Below are 18,345 nucleotides of genomic sequence, written 5' to 3' on the forward strand. Positions count from 1 at the left end.
ACTACATTTTTAGCCATGCGTACACATGCCCCACTTTTTAGCACGCTAAACGTGCTAAAACGAAAGAACGAAGCAAATGAAAACATTTTAACACTCAGTTTTTCTTTTCTCTAATTACAATCTAAAATATGAACCCTTGTTGTAAAAAAAAAGTTGTCCTTAAACACTTTCTCTACTCTACTTTTTTTCCTTTGGTGTTGTCCATTTTTTGAGGGCACAATGGCCAAATGCCAGAGCAGGAAGGCCATCAAATAAAACGAGATTTTAGTACATTTTAGAATTTAAGGGTTAGGGATGATAACCTGATAAATGATGGTATTTACAATCTGACAATGACGTCTAAATGACAAGAATGAGACTCCGGTGTCTACTGTCTACACATTGACCAGAAAGAGACAGAAAGTGGTAGAGTCAGCTGGGGCATTAAGGCCACAGTGGCCTCAGGTCATGCCATTGGTTTGAGGGGCATTAAGGCCACTGTGGTCTCAGGTCATGCCATTTATTGGTTTGAGGGGCATTAAGGCCACTGTGGCCTCAGGTCATGCCATTGGTTTGAGGGGCATTAAGGCCACTGTGGCCTCAGGTCATGCCATTGGTTTGAGGGGCATTAAAGCCACTGTGGTCTCAGGTCATGCCATTGGTTTGAGGGGCATTAAGGCCACAGTGGCCTCAGGTCATGCCATTGGTTTGAGGGGCACAAGGCCAAACTGAGGGGCAAAGACGGCCATGAAATTCCTGCCCTGCCTCCTAGTATAATCATAAACCTGATCATGTCTTTTTTTGTCTGTCTGTCTGTCTCTGTCTGTCTGTCTGTCTGTCTGTCTGTCTGTCTGTCTGTCTGTCTGTCTGTCTGTCTGTCTGTCTGTCTGTCTGTCCGTCTGTCTGTCCGTCTGTCTGATCTGCAAGATCAGCTTCTACTTACTCATACCATATCTTTTCATCCAGTTCTCTACAGCTTCCTTTAATGCATGGATTGTTGCTCTCACTGATCAGACATCAAAGGGAGAGCAAGGCGAGGCATCATCCATACACTTTCATTTAGATTAAAACTCTCTTCTCAAAACGTCCACTATTCCTCCGTCCTGTAATCACGCATCAAAAGATAGATTCCCTACCAGACATTGTGGTTTGTATGGAAATGTGCACAAGTGTGCTTTTCTTTTTTTCCTGAGACAGGAATTCATAGCTATGCAGAAAGATCCCACAAGCTCAATTCTACCACGTTTTGTAGCTTTAATGTTCTTCTTTCAATGCATTGTATGCTATAGTACTAACGCCACCTGGTGGATGAACAGTGCAGCTGCATGTAGTCTAGTGTCCCTTAGTTTTGCCTCAGCACAGGAAGTGGCTCCATGCTACAGGTAGGTTCATGAGAACTTTCAAACAATAAATATATAGTCTATATTTGTGCTTTATGTTAATCATTTGCACTCTTTGTTACACAGAGTTGTGTAGTGTAGCCTATGCTGCTGCTGTGCTGTTGGTGACCAGTGTCATGTATTAATGTGTTCAAAGCAGGTAGGCTTTGATTAATATTAAACATTGATGTGTTGTAAATCCAGCATTGTGAATTTGGGTTTTATTGTCTTGATAGTAGGCTGATAGTGTTTCATGCTCCTTTTGTGACATTTTGAAATGTTGTGTAAATAATTCATAATATAAATATGAAAATAGCTCTCACTGCTCTATGGAAAAGAAGAAGAAAGAAATGTATTAATCACCGCTAATCACATTTTTGTAGCCTCAGTGATTCCATTCCATGTTGTATACAAGTTTTTTACATGTTTTAATGTGTATATGCAGATGCACTGACGCTACAGTGGAGTCCCCACCAGCAAATAACACAACAACAGTGTTTTAATGTAGTATATGCAGATGCACTGATGCTACAGTGGAGTCCCCACCAGCAAATAACACAACAACAGTGGGTTGGTAACAGGGTTGCACCAACAGCAAAGTGGGAGGAAAACAAGCAACGGCTGCCAAGTGTAACACGTTAAAAGACCACAGAACATCAAACAGGGTTTTATTCCAAAACTGTCAAAGGGTTTTTCAATGTTCAGAGGGAAGACAAAGAAACACAAAGGAGGAAAAAAGAACAAAAACAGATTCTTGCTGAGAAATTATAGGGATTTTTAACCAATACAAAATGGGAAAGCATCAGTGACATTTTAGATGTCTTTGGCTACAAAAATAGCATGTTTTATAATAGTAATATGTATATCTGCAAAGTATCAAGTAACTAAGTTTTCAAATAATTGTAGTGAAAAAAATACAATATTTTGAGATGTAGTGTAGTGGAGTAGAAGTAAAAGTATTGGAAATGACAAACCACCTCAAAATCGTAGTACATTACTACGTACAAATTTTGCATCATTAGCAGAAGCTTACAGCCATGAGGTTTATTTGAAGTTCAAATACATCCTGCGCCGTCTAGCTCCAACAGAGAAACCATGGCAACTGTCTTAAGCCGCATTTAAAGCAGTCAATCAAGATGTGACTGGCTATATTCAAGATGCTTATTTGCCACTCACTCATACATGTACAAGCAGCAGTAAATGTACTAGTTACTTTACACCACTGATGTAAAGAAAGACCATACTCATGCATCATCATCTGTGAATGATATTAATTTCCAGAGGTCGTTGAAGGGAACGCTTTGGAAATGTCTTTGACTGTAAACGTGTCAACAAGGCTGTCAGTTTCCAGCAGTTTGATCTCCTATGGAGCTCTTCTCCTCTGATCTGATCTGATCAAACTCAATAAAACCCCAAAGGGAGTTAAAATAATCATATTCAACTCTGATCCTCTCAGATTGTCTGCCTCTTTGTGCACCGTGAATACTTTACTTTACCAGTGTCTTCTCTCTTCTGGAAATGGTCTCTTTTATCTTTCAAGGGCTCATGCGTTCCAAGATAATTTATTTAAGTGACACACAGTGAAGTTGATATGAAATGCACAATCCAACATACAGTCGAGACGATTTTCTGTGTTGATGCCTGATTTGAACTTTATTGTGAATAGCAGATCTACAAGTTCCCAACCCATTGCAAGGCAACACGTTGTGAGCATGTAGATCTTAATATTGTTTGGGGACGATCGACACTAGCATGCTAGTCCAGGGATGGGCAAAATACATAAAAAAGCATTTTGATAGAATTTTTTTTATTTGTATCAAAATACCTTTTTATGTATTTTCACCCATCTCTGCACGCAACTAAGTATTTCTAATAAGTCAGGCTAAAGCTAAGATCAGTGAAATGTCCTGACGTCTGGTGATGTAACCTGGAATAATCCAGACTAAATAACTCCATGGAACATTGATTAGAATAGTGGTACGTTTATAATTAAATACAGTCAACATAATTCATACATCCATGTTTGAGCAATGAAGTGCTACAATATGACACCATCTTTGATCATCTGCCAGAAAAAAAAAAATGCTAAAAATAGACACTTTAATTGTCTAGGGGAAGAGCACTGAAAGAATGCACACAATTAATAATTAATTAATAACCTAATCAGCAAGTTTTATACATCATGAACAACTGTTTCTTCATAGTTAAACAAATACAAAGTATAAATATATTAAAAACTCACAGTTTAATAATTTTAATGTAAAACATTTCCCCCTTTGCAAACGTAGGTTCAACTTCGTCCTATAATGACAATAAGGGCCTTTTCTTACTCGTTAAACATTTTAACCCTTAAGTGCTGTTCGGGTCATTTTGACCCGTTTTACATTTTCATTTGGAAAAAAAAGGTAGAAGTTAAAAATGTTTCCACCTGAAACTCACTGGCCTTAAAGATTCTTTTTTTTTACATGGATTTCAGCTAAATCAGTAAAAACGCCTAGCTCTTTCAGTGTTTAATGTGATATAGCAAAGCAGAAATGCAAACATTTACCAAATATACCATATGAATTGTTTGGTATTGAGTCAAAGTCAATGTATCATGATGATTTGTTAAGTTAAAATTTATATTAGTGTTGTTTTTTTTAAACCAAATATCCACCGGGTCAAAATGACCCGAACAGAACGAAGGTGTAGTGAATCTGAACAGAACTTAAGGGTTAAATTAGTTCAACTAGACGATCTACATCGACATGTTGTGGGCTTTTAGATTGTTTATTTGAACAATTTTAAAATGTTTTTCAAACGTTAATGTAAAGGCATGAGGGGTAAAGAGAAGAGCTCAAGAATGTTCAACCAAAAAATAAATAAATAGAATTGTAAGATCTCATCATGTACAACCAAACACAAAATCTTAAATCTTTGCTTCCGGGGGGTCCCTGGAACAACATTTTCAAATGGGGGTCCGCGGTTAAATACATCTCATTTTGGGGTTCCTTGATATGAAAAGGTTTGAGCACCACTGAAACAGAAACATCCGTTTTTCAGGAAAACTGTTCATAGGACTTTGAAGACATTTGTAGAATCGGCCTCACCTCTTAATGGGTTAACCATAAATATATATAAAGTGTATATATAGTTTATTACATTTTTTACATCAACGTTCAGTGCAAAATAGGACAGTAGACGAGGGGGAGCTCCAGTAAACAAGACACCAGGTGGTGTCAGCAGTGCAGCTGAACCTGCAGCAGCAGCAGTAATCAGTAAACAACGTCGTTAGCTCATTTAGCGGTCCAGCCGGTCGTAGCCCAGCCTCGTCATCAGGCTCCCGCACACGTCCTCAATGAGGCGCACGTCCCTGCGGGACATGTTCTCCCTCCAGGCGTCCACGCCGCCGCCCCCTTCGGATCCAAGCCCGCCACCGTCCAGTGGCTCCGCGGAAGAGGAGGCGGCGGCGAAGAGCAGCCGGTTGAGGGCGGCGGGCGGCAGCGGCGTCCCCAGGAAGGCGTGGACGCGCTCAGCCGTCTCCCGCGGCCGCGCCACCGCGTCCTCAAACCTCACCCGCAGGGGGCGCACTTCTTCTCCGGACGGCGCCACCGCGTCGGCGTCGGCGCTGGCGACGCGCAGCGCGGCGGCCGTGTGCGCCAGCCACAGGTGCGCCAGCAGCGCCACCGCGTTGCCGTCGGCCTTGGAGCCTCGACGCCGCGACGACGCCAGGAGCCTGGGGATGGTCCTGAACTCTGGCGCCAGCGGCCGCGGGCATCCCCCCCTCCCCCTCTTCCTCGCCGCCCCGCCGTCGTCGCCCCCCTCCTCCTTGAATGCCGCGGCCAGGCGGCGGGGGATGTCGTGGAGCGCGTAGAGGCTGGGCTCGCTGGCGTAGAGCATGAGGTGCACCCAGGCGCGGGGGTCCCGCACCACGTGGACCACCCTCAGCGAGGGGCCCACCACCTCCCGGACGAAGGGCGTCTTGAGGGCCCAGCCCCCGCCCCGCGGGGCGAGGACCAGGCGCGCGCCGGGGAACTCGGCCGCGTGGCGCTGCATTTCCCGCAGGCGCTCGGCGGCTTCTCGGTCCGGGCCGCCGCCGGCCCCCCGAGACGCCGCCGCGGGCTCCCCCCTCCGCCTCCTCTTCCTCCTCCTCCCGTCCCGAGACACCGACGAGGAGAAGAAGAAGGCTCCGAGGGGTCCGCTGCTGCCCTCTGTCTGCGGCCGGAGGTTCTGCAGGTGCAGCTTGGTGCCGTGCACCAGCGAGTGCAGCCAGCCCTGGAGCATCCGGAAGCGTCCGGCTGCTGCGTCCGCCCGCGTCCACTCGCAGCCGTCCAGGAGACCCAGCGAATCCTCGGGGAAGTCGACGTCCAGCAGGTGGCGCCCTCCTCCTCCCCCTCCCCCTGTGGGCACCCGAACGTAGAGGAAGTCGGAGGTGTTGTGGAAGAGGTGCTCCAGGATCTGGGCTCCGGAGCCCGGCAGGGAGGTCACGAGCACCGTGGGGAGGGGGAAGCGCTGCTGGTCGATGGTGTGCGGGTGCCGGGCTCCGTCGCGACCGATGTTCGCGTCGGCGTCGGCGCTGATTCTGTCTTCGGCGCTCTTCTTCCATTTCACCTTCACACGGAAACAAAACAGCATGAGATACACATCGAAGTGTTTTCACTTGCAAAATGGGAAGCAGAGCTCGACCTATCAGATAAACAGGGGGAAGAGGCAGTCCTTAGGGTCAATACTACATCTTCATGTGCTTTTTTAATAGCAAAAAATGATGAGCTTAGCATGTGGGATGAGTGTGTGCATGTGTGCGCGCCCCCTTGTGGCTGTGTGCGAAGAAAAAAGACACTTCATTGTAAAGAATGCTGGAGCAGGGTTGATTCATTCTGCTGTAACTCTGGAACCGTTTGCCCGATTGACACATTTTTTTCCCACTGAATCACAAAGACTGTATCTGTTTGCCTGATCTAGTGGGCCCCCCAAAATATTATTTTTTCAAATATATTTTTCAAAAACATCCTGGCACCGCTACCTTGGAGCCATTTTGCCTATGAGTTGATGTCAATTTGGAACCATGTCCCCAGGTAGCCATCTTTGGGGTGCCCCTTTATGGATTTTTTTTGGATAAAGGCGTTATGTAAATGCACCATTTACCATTTAACTCATTTGCTGCTCCAAACATGAAAGGGTTAAATGTCCAGCGTGCCGGCCGCCATCCTTGGCATCAAAAGTGTTTTTTGGAGAAAATGGACGATAAAGATGAGAAAGACCGTTGGTTTCAATGTTATGGGATCACTATTGTGTGCACGTGGATGCGCGATGATGATGAATCGGCGACTCCACCCGTGCCAGCACTTTTCAACGGACGTTACGTAGCCATTGCCAGCTTTACTGTATACAGTAAATAGCCCGCGACATCGCGGGATCGGCACTCTAGATACCTTTTAATATTTCCTGAGTATTGGCTGGATTGGCATTAGATAACCGGACCAAAATAAACCAAATGTACTGACCCCACAGAGCAGCCGCTGGCAGCTGTTGGTGACCAGTGAACATACTGACCCCACACAGCAGCCTCTGGCAGCTGTTGGTGACCAGTGAACATACTGACCCCACAGAGAGAACAGCCGCTGGCAGCTGTTGGTGACCAGTGAACATACTGACCCCACAGAGTAGCCTCTGGCAGCTGTTGGTGACCATGTGAACATACTGACCCCACAGAGCAGCCGCTGGCAGCTGTTGGTGACCAGTGAACATACTGACCCCACAGAGAGAGCAGCCACTGGCAGCTGTTGGTGACCAGTGAACATACTGACCCCACAGAGCAGCCGCTGGCAGCTGTTGGTGACCATGTGTACTGACCCCACAGAGTAGCCTCTGGCAGCTGTTGGTGACCATGTGAACATACTGACCCCACAGAGCAGCCGCTGGCAGCTGTTGGTGACCAGTGAACATACTGACCCCACAGAGAGAGCAGCCACTGGCAGCTGTTGGTGACCAGTGAACATACTGACCCCACAGAGCAGCCGCTGGCAGCTGTTGGTGACCATGTGAACATACTGACCCCACAGAGCAGCCGCTGGCAGCTGTTGGTGACCAGTGAACATACTGACCCCACAGAGCAGTCTCTGGCAGCTGTTGGTGACCATGTGAACATACTGACCCCACAGAGAGAACAGCCTCTGGCAGCTGTTGGTGACCATGTGAACATACTGACCCCACAGAGAGAACAGCCTCTGGCAGCTGTTGGTGACCATGTGAACATACTGACCCCACATAGCAGCCTCTGGCAGCTGTTGGTGACCATTTGAACATACTGACCCCACAGAGCAGCCTCTGGCAGCTGTTGGTGACCAGTGAACATACTGACCTCACAGAGAGAACAGCCTCTGGCAGCTGTTGGTGACCATGTGAACATACTGACCCCACACAGCAGCCTCTGGCAGCTGTTGGTGACCAGTGAACATACTGACCCCACACAGCAGCCTCTGGCAGCTGTTGGTGACCATGTGAACATACTGACCCCACAGAGCAGCCGCTGGCAGCTGTTGGTGACCAGTGAACATACTGACCCCACACAGCAGCCTCTGGCAGCTGTTGGTGACCAGTGAACATACTGACCTCACAGAGAGAACAGCCTCTGGCAGCTGTTGGTGACCATGTGAACATACTGACCCCACAGAGCAGCCGCTGGCAGCTGTTGGTGACCATGTGAACATACTGACCCCACACAGCAGCCTCTGGCAGCTGTTGGTGACCAGTGAACATACTGACCCCACAGAGCAGCCGCTGGCAGCTGTTGGTGACCAGTGAACATACTGACCCCACAGAGAGAACAGCCTCTGGCAGCTGTTGGTGACCAGTGAACATACTGACCCCACAGAGCAGCCTCTGGCAGCTGTTGGTGACCATGTGAACATACTGACCCCACAGAGAGAACAGCCTCTGGCAGCTGTTGGTGACCATGTGAACATACTGACCCCACACAGCAGCCTCTGGCAGCTGTTGGTGACCATGTGAACATACTGACCCACAGAGCAGCCGCTGGCAGCTGTTGGTGACCATGTGAACATACTGACCCCACAGAGCAGCCTCTGGCAGCTGTTGGTGACCAGTGAACATACTGACCCCACAGAGCAGCCTCTGGCAGCTGTTGGTGACCATGTGAACATACTGACCCCACAGAGCAGCCTCTGGCAGCTGTTGGTGACCAGTGCCAGCTCTGCCATCCACAGCAGGAGGACAGAGAGCAGGGCGTAGCGCATCAGCCTGCTGAAGCACGCGTACAACCTCCTCTGGGCGCTCACACACCCGATGGCCAAGCAGAGTACTGCACCCGCCGCCACGTTGACCGCCAAGCCAAAGTCAAACAGCTGGTTGCCGCCGCCGCCGCTAACGACCGCCGGCTGGGGAAACAAGGTTATCATAGTTAGCTATGCTATTAGCGCAATAACAAAAACTATTATAAATAACTCATATCTTTTTTTTTTGTTAACGGCACTAAATAAAACTAGAATAAAAAACAAAAAACGTTGACTAATGTTTCAGTTAGTTAACTGTTTACAAAAATAAATAAAGTGACTAAAGACAAAATGGCCCCTCATTTTAGTTTTTCTCGTTGATTGTCCAAAAGTAGACTTGAATTTTATTTCACAATACTTACTTGCTTACTTGCACTAAAGTAAATGAAAAATAAACTAAAATGAAGTTTTGTCACAGCAATACAAACAAATAGAAAACTAGCAAACCCACTCTAAAAAACTAGCAAACCCACTCTCAAAACCAGCACACCCACTCTATAAACTAATTCAAACTGACTAAAACTAAATTATAATGAAAGATCCAAACCATTCTAACCTTGTTGGGAAGGAGCTGCTGCTGCATCGTTGTCGACGTGGTCGTGGTGGTCCCCAGACCGAAGCGGAGGGTGCGACGCCCGTCCTCCACCTTGGCGTGACCTCCGAACCCCAGGTAGTGGAACCTGGCTGCGATGTCTCGGTGGTTGGTGGCGACGGAGACGATCTTCTCTGTGTCGTTTATGACCAGAGAGAACCTCACCCCGTTCTCACTGCTGTCCAAGAACCTGCAGCCCAGAACCAAGGTTGTTAAAGTTAGTGAAGACTAACAAAACAACACAATCTAAAACTGTTAACACCCAGCACGCCAAACCCGTTCAGTAACGAGGTACGGCCACTAGATGTCACCCTGCCAAAAGGAGTTGTCTCGTCCCTGAACGAGACAACAAAGGGTTAACTGTACGTGCAGCTGCCTGCCCTCTGAATGACCCGAGTCCATACGTCACCCCGTAGCAGAGAGAGCGAGAGAGAGAGAGAGAGAGAGAGAGAGAGAGAGAGAGAGAGAGAGAGAGAAATGGCACGAGCTGGTTGCATTGATTTCCATTCTACTCTGAAACATAAAAACAGCTTTATCTATGAATGAGTTGAAAAGAACGCCAGGGAAGCAGAGATCTGATTGTTTTCACGGCGACACTTTACCGCGATGGTCGGCCGCGGTTTGGATTTTAGTTTCGCGAGCGTTTGTAAACAAATGGATTTTCTTCCTCAATCGTCAGTGGACACCCACGTGCACACGCACGAAGCTTCCGAGGCTCTTCAAAATAAAGCGTGAGTGAACGGCGGCAGCAGCAACAGCTAGAAATGTTAGAAACCTTAGGAGCCCATTGTTAACAGAATGAAATAAAAACTATAAAAAAAAAACCTAACATGATAGACAAAATGTCCTTCGTCTTTCGTAACTGAATAAACGTTGATTGATTGAAGAATTCATTCGAAGGTTGCATAGGAAAAAGTACAGTTTCATGACAGTACACATCACTGGTACAAGGTCAACTAAAAGGAGATCCTAGTAAGCTTTTCGGTTTATTTACACAGGGACCACGCATATGTTTGTTATCACACATTACTTATTCTGACCTTTTAGAATCCTGTACCTGAAACCTGATCCTGAAATAACCCAAAGTATCGTCACTGTCTGGCCAAAACCTCTTAACTAAATTTTTTAGGTTTTTAGATTTTCTTTTTTGGCTATTGAACACCCTTTACATCTGAGTGTTGGTTAAAATAATATTGAACCAATGGAATGTAGTAAAAAGTGCTTGGGACAAAACCTCCTAACTCAATACTTTCTGCCAAACCAGGTAACGCCACCCGATTGGCTCTCTCTTTTTTTTTTTTTTTCATAAATGTGCTATTGAACACCCTTTACATCTGTGTGTTGGTTAAAATAATATTGAACCAATGAATAGTAGTAAAAAGCCCTTCGGACAAAACCTCCTAACTCCACTGGAGCTCATTTTCCCGAAAATTAACATTTTGGAGTTAGGAGGTTTCGGCCCGACAGCACAGATATATAAAAAAACAAACACTAAAACTAATAAAAACTAAATTAAAACTAAGCGTTGTCACAAGAATAAAAATTACATTAAAACTAAATCTATAATGGAAAAATCCCCAGTCCGTTCCTTACCTGCATCCGGTCACAGTGACGTAGGGCCCGTGCATCACGTACGCCACGCGGCTGACGGCTCCCGTCACGGGGAAGGTGACGTTGACGAACTGCGTCCAGCGCTTCTTGAACTCGGCCGCCTGCTCCGCCTCCTGGATCCTGGGGTGGATACAGTTATTTATTTTCAATTTCGATCCGATATATTAATTGTGATATTTCCCGATACCGATTCCCGATACTTACAGTAGGCTACATAGAAAGTATAAAAAATACATCACCTTTCAATTAAAGACATTTATTAATTGTAGGATAGGCTTCATTTCAAATAACAGAGTGCGGTCAGTGAAACTGAGTGCAAAATGCAACGGAAACTTGTGTCTCGGAGGAGCGACGAACAAAAGATTGTGGGATATCGTCAATTTAATAATAATATGCTAAAATGTTTGGTTGTGGGCTTACAATTGCCTGATCATATTGTATATTTATAAGATAAATTTTCTTTTTTTATTTGTGTTCGATATCCTTTGTCCGATATCCTATACATTAATTAAGTCATATCGGGACCCAATCGGTGCATCCCTACCTGGGGGCGGGGCTTCGTCCCGCCGCGTCCAACCAGAACATGCGGTAGTGGGCGTCCCACACGTCCATCAGCGCGCCGCTGAGGCGCTGGTCGGCGGAGCGGCGGGACACGTACTTGAAGTCGATGTCCAGGTTGTGGAAGAAGGCGCTGAGCGAGCGCACGGGCGAGTCGTCCCGCTTCTCTACGTGGTCGAGCACCAGCAGCGTCTGGGAGTCCAGCAGGACCAGAGCCCTGGAGAGGAACCACAACCAGCTTTATTATAACACCAGTAGGCTCTGAGAGGAACCACAACCAGCTTTATTATAACACCAGCAGCGTCTGGGAGTCCAGCAGGACCAGAGCCCTGGAGACGAAACACAACCAGCTTTATTGCGACCGAAGGTCACATTATACCCTGAGAAATCTCGTAGCTTGTCAGACTGTCAGTATTGTCTGACTGTCAGTATGGTACGTGATGTCAAGTGATGTCAGTGAGTCACAGTGATGTGGTACAGAATGACTCATATATGGGCATAAAAAGGATGTCACGTGACATCACTTCCTGTACTGATAGTCAGACAAGCTACGAGATTTCTCAGGGTATAAAAGTCCATACATGGTCATTCCCAGAAAAAGAAAAAAAACATCATACATGGAGATTTCTGATGTCATACATGGAGATTTCTGATGTCATAAATCCCAGGCCGAAAATGAGAATGTTATGCCCATATTTGGTAATATCCATATATGGGCATGTTTTGACATAACATAACTATCATGAAGGGGTCTCCATATATGAGTAACTGGTCCCGTATACATCACTGGCCAGATGGCCAGTGATGAAGAGGTGTCTTACTAGTTATAACACCAGCAGCATCTGAGAGGAACCACAACCTTTATTATAACACCTGCAGCCTCTGAGAGGAACCACAACCTTTATAAAATGGTAAATGGTGCATTTATATAGCGCTTTCATCCAAAGCGCTTTTACAGAGATTGTGCATTACATTCACCCATTCACGCCCGGATTCGAACTGGGAACCCTTTGGGAACCCTTCGTGCTCTAATAACGGTTTCTCTACCCCTGAGCTATGCCGCCCCACATTATTATAACACCAGCAACGTCTGAGAGGAACCAGAACCTCAATGATAGTCCAGCAGGACCAGAGGTGACTAATTTCTTCCTGCCCCACCTAGTGCTAAAGGCTAGATCCGGCCCTGAGTGCACCTGAAAAAAGATCCTGTACCTGTACACGCTCTTCAGCCTCATGGCGGGGGAGTATGCTCCCGCCGCCTCGCCGCTCACAAACATGGCGTCCCCGTGGGCGGAGGCAGCGACCAGCTCGCCCTGGGCGTCGCCCACCCCGGGGTCGGTCCAGCGCAGCCACTTGGCGCACTCCCCCAGCTGGCCCTCCCACGGGGCGTTGCACTGGCTGCTGGGGGAGGGGCCGAACACCAGCACGTTGTTCAGGTAGCTGAGCTTGGGCCCGTAGAGAGCCTCTGACACAAACACCTAATACACACACACACACACACACACACACACACACACACACACACACACACAGTCAGACAACTGTCACAGCTCACACCAATTGACCCTATTCACTGCCCGCCCACGCAGGCGCACTCAGCAAATTTCTCAGCAACTTCCTGGTGCTGACGTCAGCTTTGAAGTGTAAAATAACACAGAAATTGCTCGACTTAAAGCCAACAAATTATTATTTCGAAAGGTAAAGGAAATTATAACGCTTTGTGCCTTTTACTATCTTGGGTTCTTGATCATGCTAGCCGTATTTTATACTTCACTATTCGGAAATTGCATTCAATGTCTTGGCGAGTCTTCCGGTCACCAATAAACCTGCCTGGCCCATGTCTTTACCATAGACCGTAAAATATATGGACAGTGCGAAGCCATTGGTTTCTATGCAGCGCAAATTAACTATTTTGGGTCCTTGGCATGGGTGTCGCCATCATAGATTGAAATGCGATCAGAGAAGGCTATTGGCTGCCAACGGTCATGTGCAAGGATACATGGGAGAATGTGGTCAGAGCCTCCCGAAATACAGCACACAGCCGGCTGGTATCAGCTTAGTTGGCCACGCCCCCCGCAACTTTATCATCAATTTTAACATAAATGGGACCGTATTTTCACAAAACGCATATCATGGTGATTGAAAGGCAATTTTAACTATTGATAGGAACCATAAAGTATTTATGAAAATATTAATTAAGGTTAGAAAACGAAAGGGGAAAATGAATGGGGTCCAATGGAGAACAATTATTTTTGCGACCGTCCGGGGGGGAAAACAGCGCAACTAGCGGCCAATCATAGGACGTTTTAGTTCCATATTGGAATCATTTTAAATCGGCAGAACTATGCCCCTGGCCTTTACCTGTCCGTTGGGGGCGAAGGTGAAGGAGTTCTGGTCTGGGTGCTCGTGTCCCGGGTTGAAGCTGTTCCAGCCGTCTATCCAGGAGTAGGGCTTGTCGTGGACGATGTCGTAGACGGCGCGGCCACCCAGCTTCCCCGACTTGAAGGACACAAAGGTGCTGCCCCGCCCGGCGCTGGGCAGCCCCGCCCCGTAGGTCACCACGCCCCAGTTGGGGAAGACGTGCATGCGGGCCTCGCCGAAACCCGCGGGAGGCTGCGGAGCGAGGCTGGCATCGTACCTGTAGGGGTGTTGGGAAAGGTTGAGATTCGCGTAAGAATCGCGATTTAGTCCAGGCGTTTCGGGCAGTATTTTGATGGAATCGTGCACTTTATGAAAGAAGCAGGAAATTTGGCACACAGTTAGAACATGCTATATGGAACATTTTTGGCTATAGGGGCATCGCAGATTTGTCTTGGGAAACTTGTGGGAGCCAATCAAAGTTGGGCTCTCATAGACTTTACTATAGAGTAAAATAATACAAAAAATATATATGCGTGTTTTTCGGGATTCTGAATCCAATGCAAGCATTTGTTTTGCAGGAAAAAACATTCCTTGGGCTAAAAACTGACCCCATAATTTGGCAATAAAACCATGGTTTAGTGATGAGTCATCACTTTTCACAGTTCTGTGGCGGCCGTTTCTTGGAAAGGAATGTTTTTCCTGCAAAACAAATGCTTGCATTGGATTCAGAATCCCGAAAAACACCTAGTTTGACCCCTCATATGCTACTTAAAGCATTTTCTTTTTTGTATTATTTTACTCTATAGTTAAAAGTCTTTGAGAGCCCAACTTTGATTGGCCCCCACTTATCTTATTATCACCCCCCCCCCCCCCCAATGATATTTGATCCTAGACCATACATGGGCAATTGGCGGCCCGCTTTCACTTAATGCGGCCCGCAGGTTAATACCAGAATACTGATATCAAACATATAATTTTCCGAATGTCTGTCCGTCCGTCCGTCTGTCTGAGTGTCCGTCTGTAACAGTGTTTCTCCTCAGTGGCTGGAGCAATTGATCTGAAATCGCATCACCATTAGCATATGAACACACCTGACATAACTGTGAAGCCCGTTTGTCACTTTCACAAATCATATGCTGTATATTAGCATTTTTCTGGTGTATCTACTATCTATTCTGCATCTAGCATGAGGCATATCTATTCTGCATCTAGCATGAGGCAACATGTTTAACCAGCTGAGTGTGTGTGTGTGTGTGTGTGTGTGTGTGTGTGTGTGTGTGTGTGTGTGTGTGTGTGTGTGTGTGTGTGTGTGTGTGTGTGTGTGTAGGCGGGTGGGGGGGGGGGGGGGTTGTCTGGCCCTGTTACAGATGTTGTCCAAAAATCATGCAGATCGGTACACAGTATCTCTGTAGCCATTAAACGAAACGGGTATTTCTTACATTGATGCTCCTACATATTATCATGCAAGCACCAGTTAAAGTTACTTTCCATCCCTCATATCTTTGAACGGGTAAGGGCTAGTATTATTGATTTCAGCTGTGACCTGCTTTAATTCCATCAGTCTATATTAGTAGCTTAATGACTAGTAGAGTAGTATAAAATGCATTTTTTTTTTTCCAAAGTGTTGTATTTAGGTTCATAAAGTTAACATGAGTATATAACTAAATGTGTTTGAAATTTCAGGATTCCAATTAAAAAAATAAAAAAAATAATTCAGGATTCCAATTCAGGATTCCAATAATTCAGGATTCCAATTCTATCTAGGGGTTTCTCATGATTCTGAATCCATTGCAAAATTAGTTTTGCACGAAAAGGACCCCCCTGTCCATCTAGACTAATATGAGTAGGGGAAAAGTGTGACGCGACGTGATGTGACTGACAGACAGCCGGTGGAGGTTTTGATAGTAACTGCTACCTGACGGTCGCAATAACATTAAGGCCAGGTCGTACCAGATGTACTCGGTGTGCAGCGTTGCCCAGCGCTGTGCGGCCGACGTGCCCATGGGTCCGCCGTCCTTGGGCCGGTGCCTCCGGACGCGCTGTGCCAGCCAGTTGCCCGTGCCGTTCCGCATCACGAAGGCGTCCAGGAACACCAGTTGGCTCTCGGGCCCGTAGAACCAGTTGTAGTTGGAGTCGGCGATGCCCACGGTGCGCTGGAACCCGGGAAGCAGCGTGGCGTAGTAGAACCAGAAGTGCTCGCGCAGCCACACGCTGCTGCGTCACACGCGTGGAGATCAAGGTTAGTGTAGTTAACGACAACTGATGAAATAATGAAAACTAAGATAAATTACAAAAAAATTACAAAAAAACATATTAGTTAACTGAACTTAAAACTAGAATAAAAAAACTAAAAAATAGTATAATTTTTTGTTTTATTTTATCTTGAGTTGAGTTTTTTAGTCAGTTATCATAGTTAACGACAACTAACGAAATAATGAAAACTAAATAAATTAAAAAAAAACTTTTTAGTTAACTGAACTAAATCAAAACTAGAATAAAAATGACAAAATATATTTCCTTAAATATTATCTTTTGCTAGTCTTACTTTCTTACTCTACCAGACAAATAACCCCCCCAAAAAATTAAATAACACTAAGTCAAATAAAAACTAAACTAAAACTAAACGTTGTCATAAAAAATCTAACCCGCACAAAAAAAAAGTTATTAAAACAGACTGAAATAGGAAAAATACAAATAAAATAAAAACATTGTCAAAACTACCTAAAACTAAACTACAATGCTAAGTCCAGAGCTCTGCTAACCTTGTAGCGTGGTCGATGTGGAAGTGTCGTCGCGCCAGGAAGACGTACTGCGTGAGCGAGCGTGCCGTGTAGCTGCCGTAGGCCACGCCCTCGTCCAGGGAGCCGTCCACCACGTGGTTGAGCAGGAACATGGTCTTCTCCATGTAGTTTACTGCCACCTAGTGGTGGGGAGGGGGAGAGCATTCACTTAAGTATCAATAGTAGTTTAATGTAGAAGCACTCTATTACAGGTATAAAAAAAATCTGGCATTAAAGGACAACTTTGTTTTTTTTACAAGGGTTCATATTTTAGATTGTAATTAGGGAAAAGAAAAGGTGAGTGTTTTTTTTTCATTTGCTTCGTTCTATTGTTTTATCGCGTTTACGGTGCTAAAATGTGGGGCGTGCGTACGCATGGGGGCATGCATACAAGTGTAAATACTGTATGCATACAAGTGCAAATACTGTATGTCTTTTTAGACACAATAAGCCAGCAGTTTCTTTATTGCTATTTACAGTAACACTTCTAGCCCCCATAAGTCACATCCAACCATGAAAGGTTGCGTTGTATCTTGGGAATGGGCTTATTCTGTGTAAAATTACATATTTAGCCACTAGTACGCATGCCCCCAACCACTGAAATAAGAATTTCTAAAACAATAGATTTTAAAACTCATCTTTTATATTCTTTAATTACAAGCTAAAATATGAACCCTTGTTGTAAAAAAAACAAAGTTGTCCTTTAAAAATGTACTTAGTAAAGTACAAAATAATTGGCATCAAAAGGAATTTAAAGTAGCAAAAGTAGAAAGTACTTTTTAACTGAATAGAAGGATAATATTACAGTATAATATGGTATAAAGCTGACTTCACTCCAGCCTCATTCTCATTACCTTGGGGGATTTACAGCCATGTTTCATTCTGGTTATTGACAAACCCAGAGCAGAGAGAGAGAGAGAGAGAGAGAGAGAGAGGGAGGGAGAGAGAGAGAGAGAGGCTGGCAAAGTCATTAGTGAGTCTACAGGCGCTGCAGTCTAATTTATATACACGTCTTTCTCATTACCTGAAATAAATGCTTCTCACACCATCTGCAGCCAGCTCTACCCTGTCACTCACTTGTCACACCGGCTACGAGTCACTTGTCTACGAGCGCACAACGTGTCGCTTCACGCCTCGTTGCGAGCTTGGCTATTTTCACAGACCCAAATGCATCCCCGTCTGGAATCAATGGGGGTGTCGTAGATTAGAGGTTATCTTGATTGATTATGTGTGACGTTATAGAGTAGATCATATATTCATTGATTATATTAATATCTAGGGCTGTCAAATGATTAAAAATTTTAATCAGATTAATCACAGCTTAAAAATGTATTAATCGTGATTAATCACGAATCGAACTATGTCCAAAATATGCCATTTCTGTCTGTATATTGTTGTGGAAATGGAAAGATAAAGGTGGAATAAGGCGGATAAATTCATACACGATTTGTGTGAATTTAGGGCAAAAACTGTAGGAGCTGTGTGAATTTAGGGCAAAAACTGTAGGAGCAGTGTTCAAAAATGTGTTTTAAAAAATTGTCCTGAAGATGGCGCTCTATGGGACAGATCCATGTTGAAGACATGAGTGTAGACATACCATGTACCGATTTGCGTGATTTTAGGGCACAAATTGGAGGATCTGTGTCCGTAAATGTGTTTTGCAAGAACCGGCCTCATGGTGGCGGTAGACATTTCTTTGTCTGTGGCAGAGCAACGCGGTGAGCAGCCGATTTGGGGGTGTAATTTGGTTGCTTTTTAGCTTTTTGGCGGGGGTCCCTGGGGGTCCCTGGAGCTGCGGGCGTCCGTGGAAGGGT

The 18,345-nt window shown here is 45.6% G+C and overlaps 1 protein-coding gene across 1 annotated transcript; it reads right to left on the reverse strand.

Moving 5' to 3' along the window:
- Positions 1–4,637: 4,637 nt before the first annotated feature.
- LOC308280676 (dermatan-sulfate epimerase-like protein) lies at positions 4,638–17,412 on the reverse strand (the record flags this gene model as incomplete). The annotated part of the gene is made up of 13 exons (XM_080754999.1): positions 4,638–5,948; positions 7,043–7,671; positions 7,753–7,873; positions 8,004–8,330; positions 8,507–8,720; positions 9,223–9,411; positions 10,815–10,952; positions 11,377–11,607; positions 12,603–12,868; positions 13,752–14,028; positions 15,702–15,962; positions 16,514–16,671; positions 17,386–17,412. 13 exons carry the CDS (start codon positions 17,410–17,412, stop codon positions 4,638–4,640), a joined length of 4,149 nt encoding a protein of 1,382 aa, XP_080611125.1.
- Between the last annotated feature and the right edge of the window lie 933 nt (positions 17,413–18,345).

The sequence above is a fragment of the Nannobrachium achirus genome, assembly GCF_963921795.1.
Source record: "Nannobrachium achirus genome assembly, contig: SCAFFOLD_562, whole genome shotgun sequence".
In the NCBI taxonomy this organism is placed as follows: domain Eukaryota; kingdom Metazoa; phylum Chordata; class Actinopteri; order Myctophiformes; family Myctophidae; genus Nannobrachium; species Nannobrachium achirus.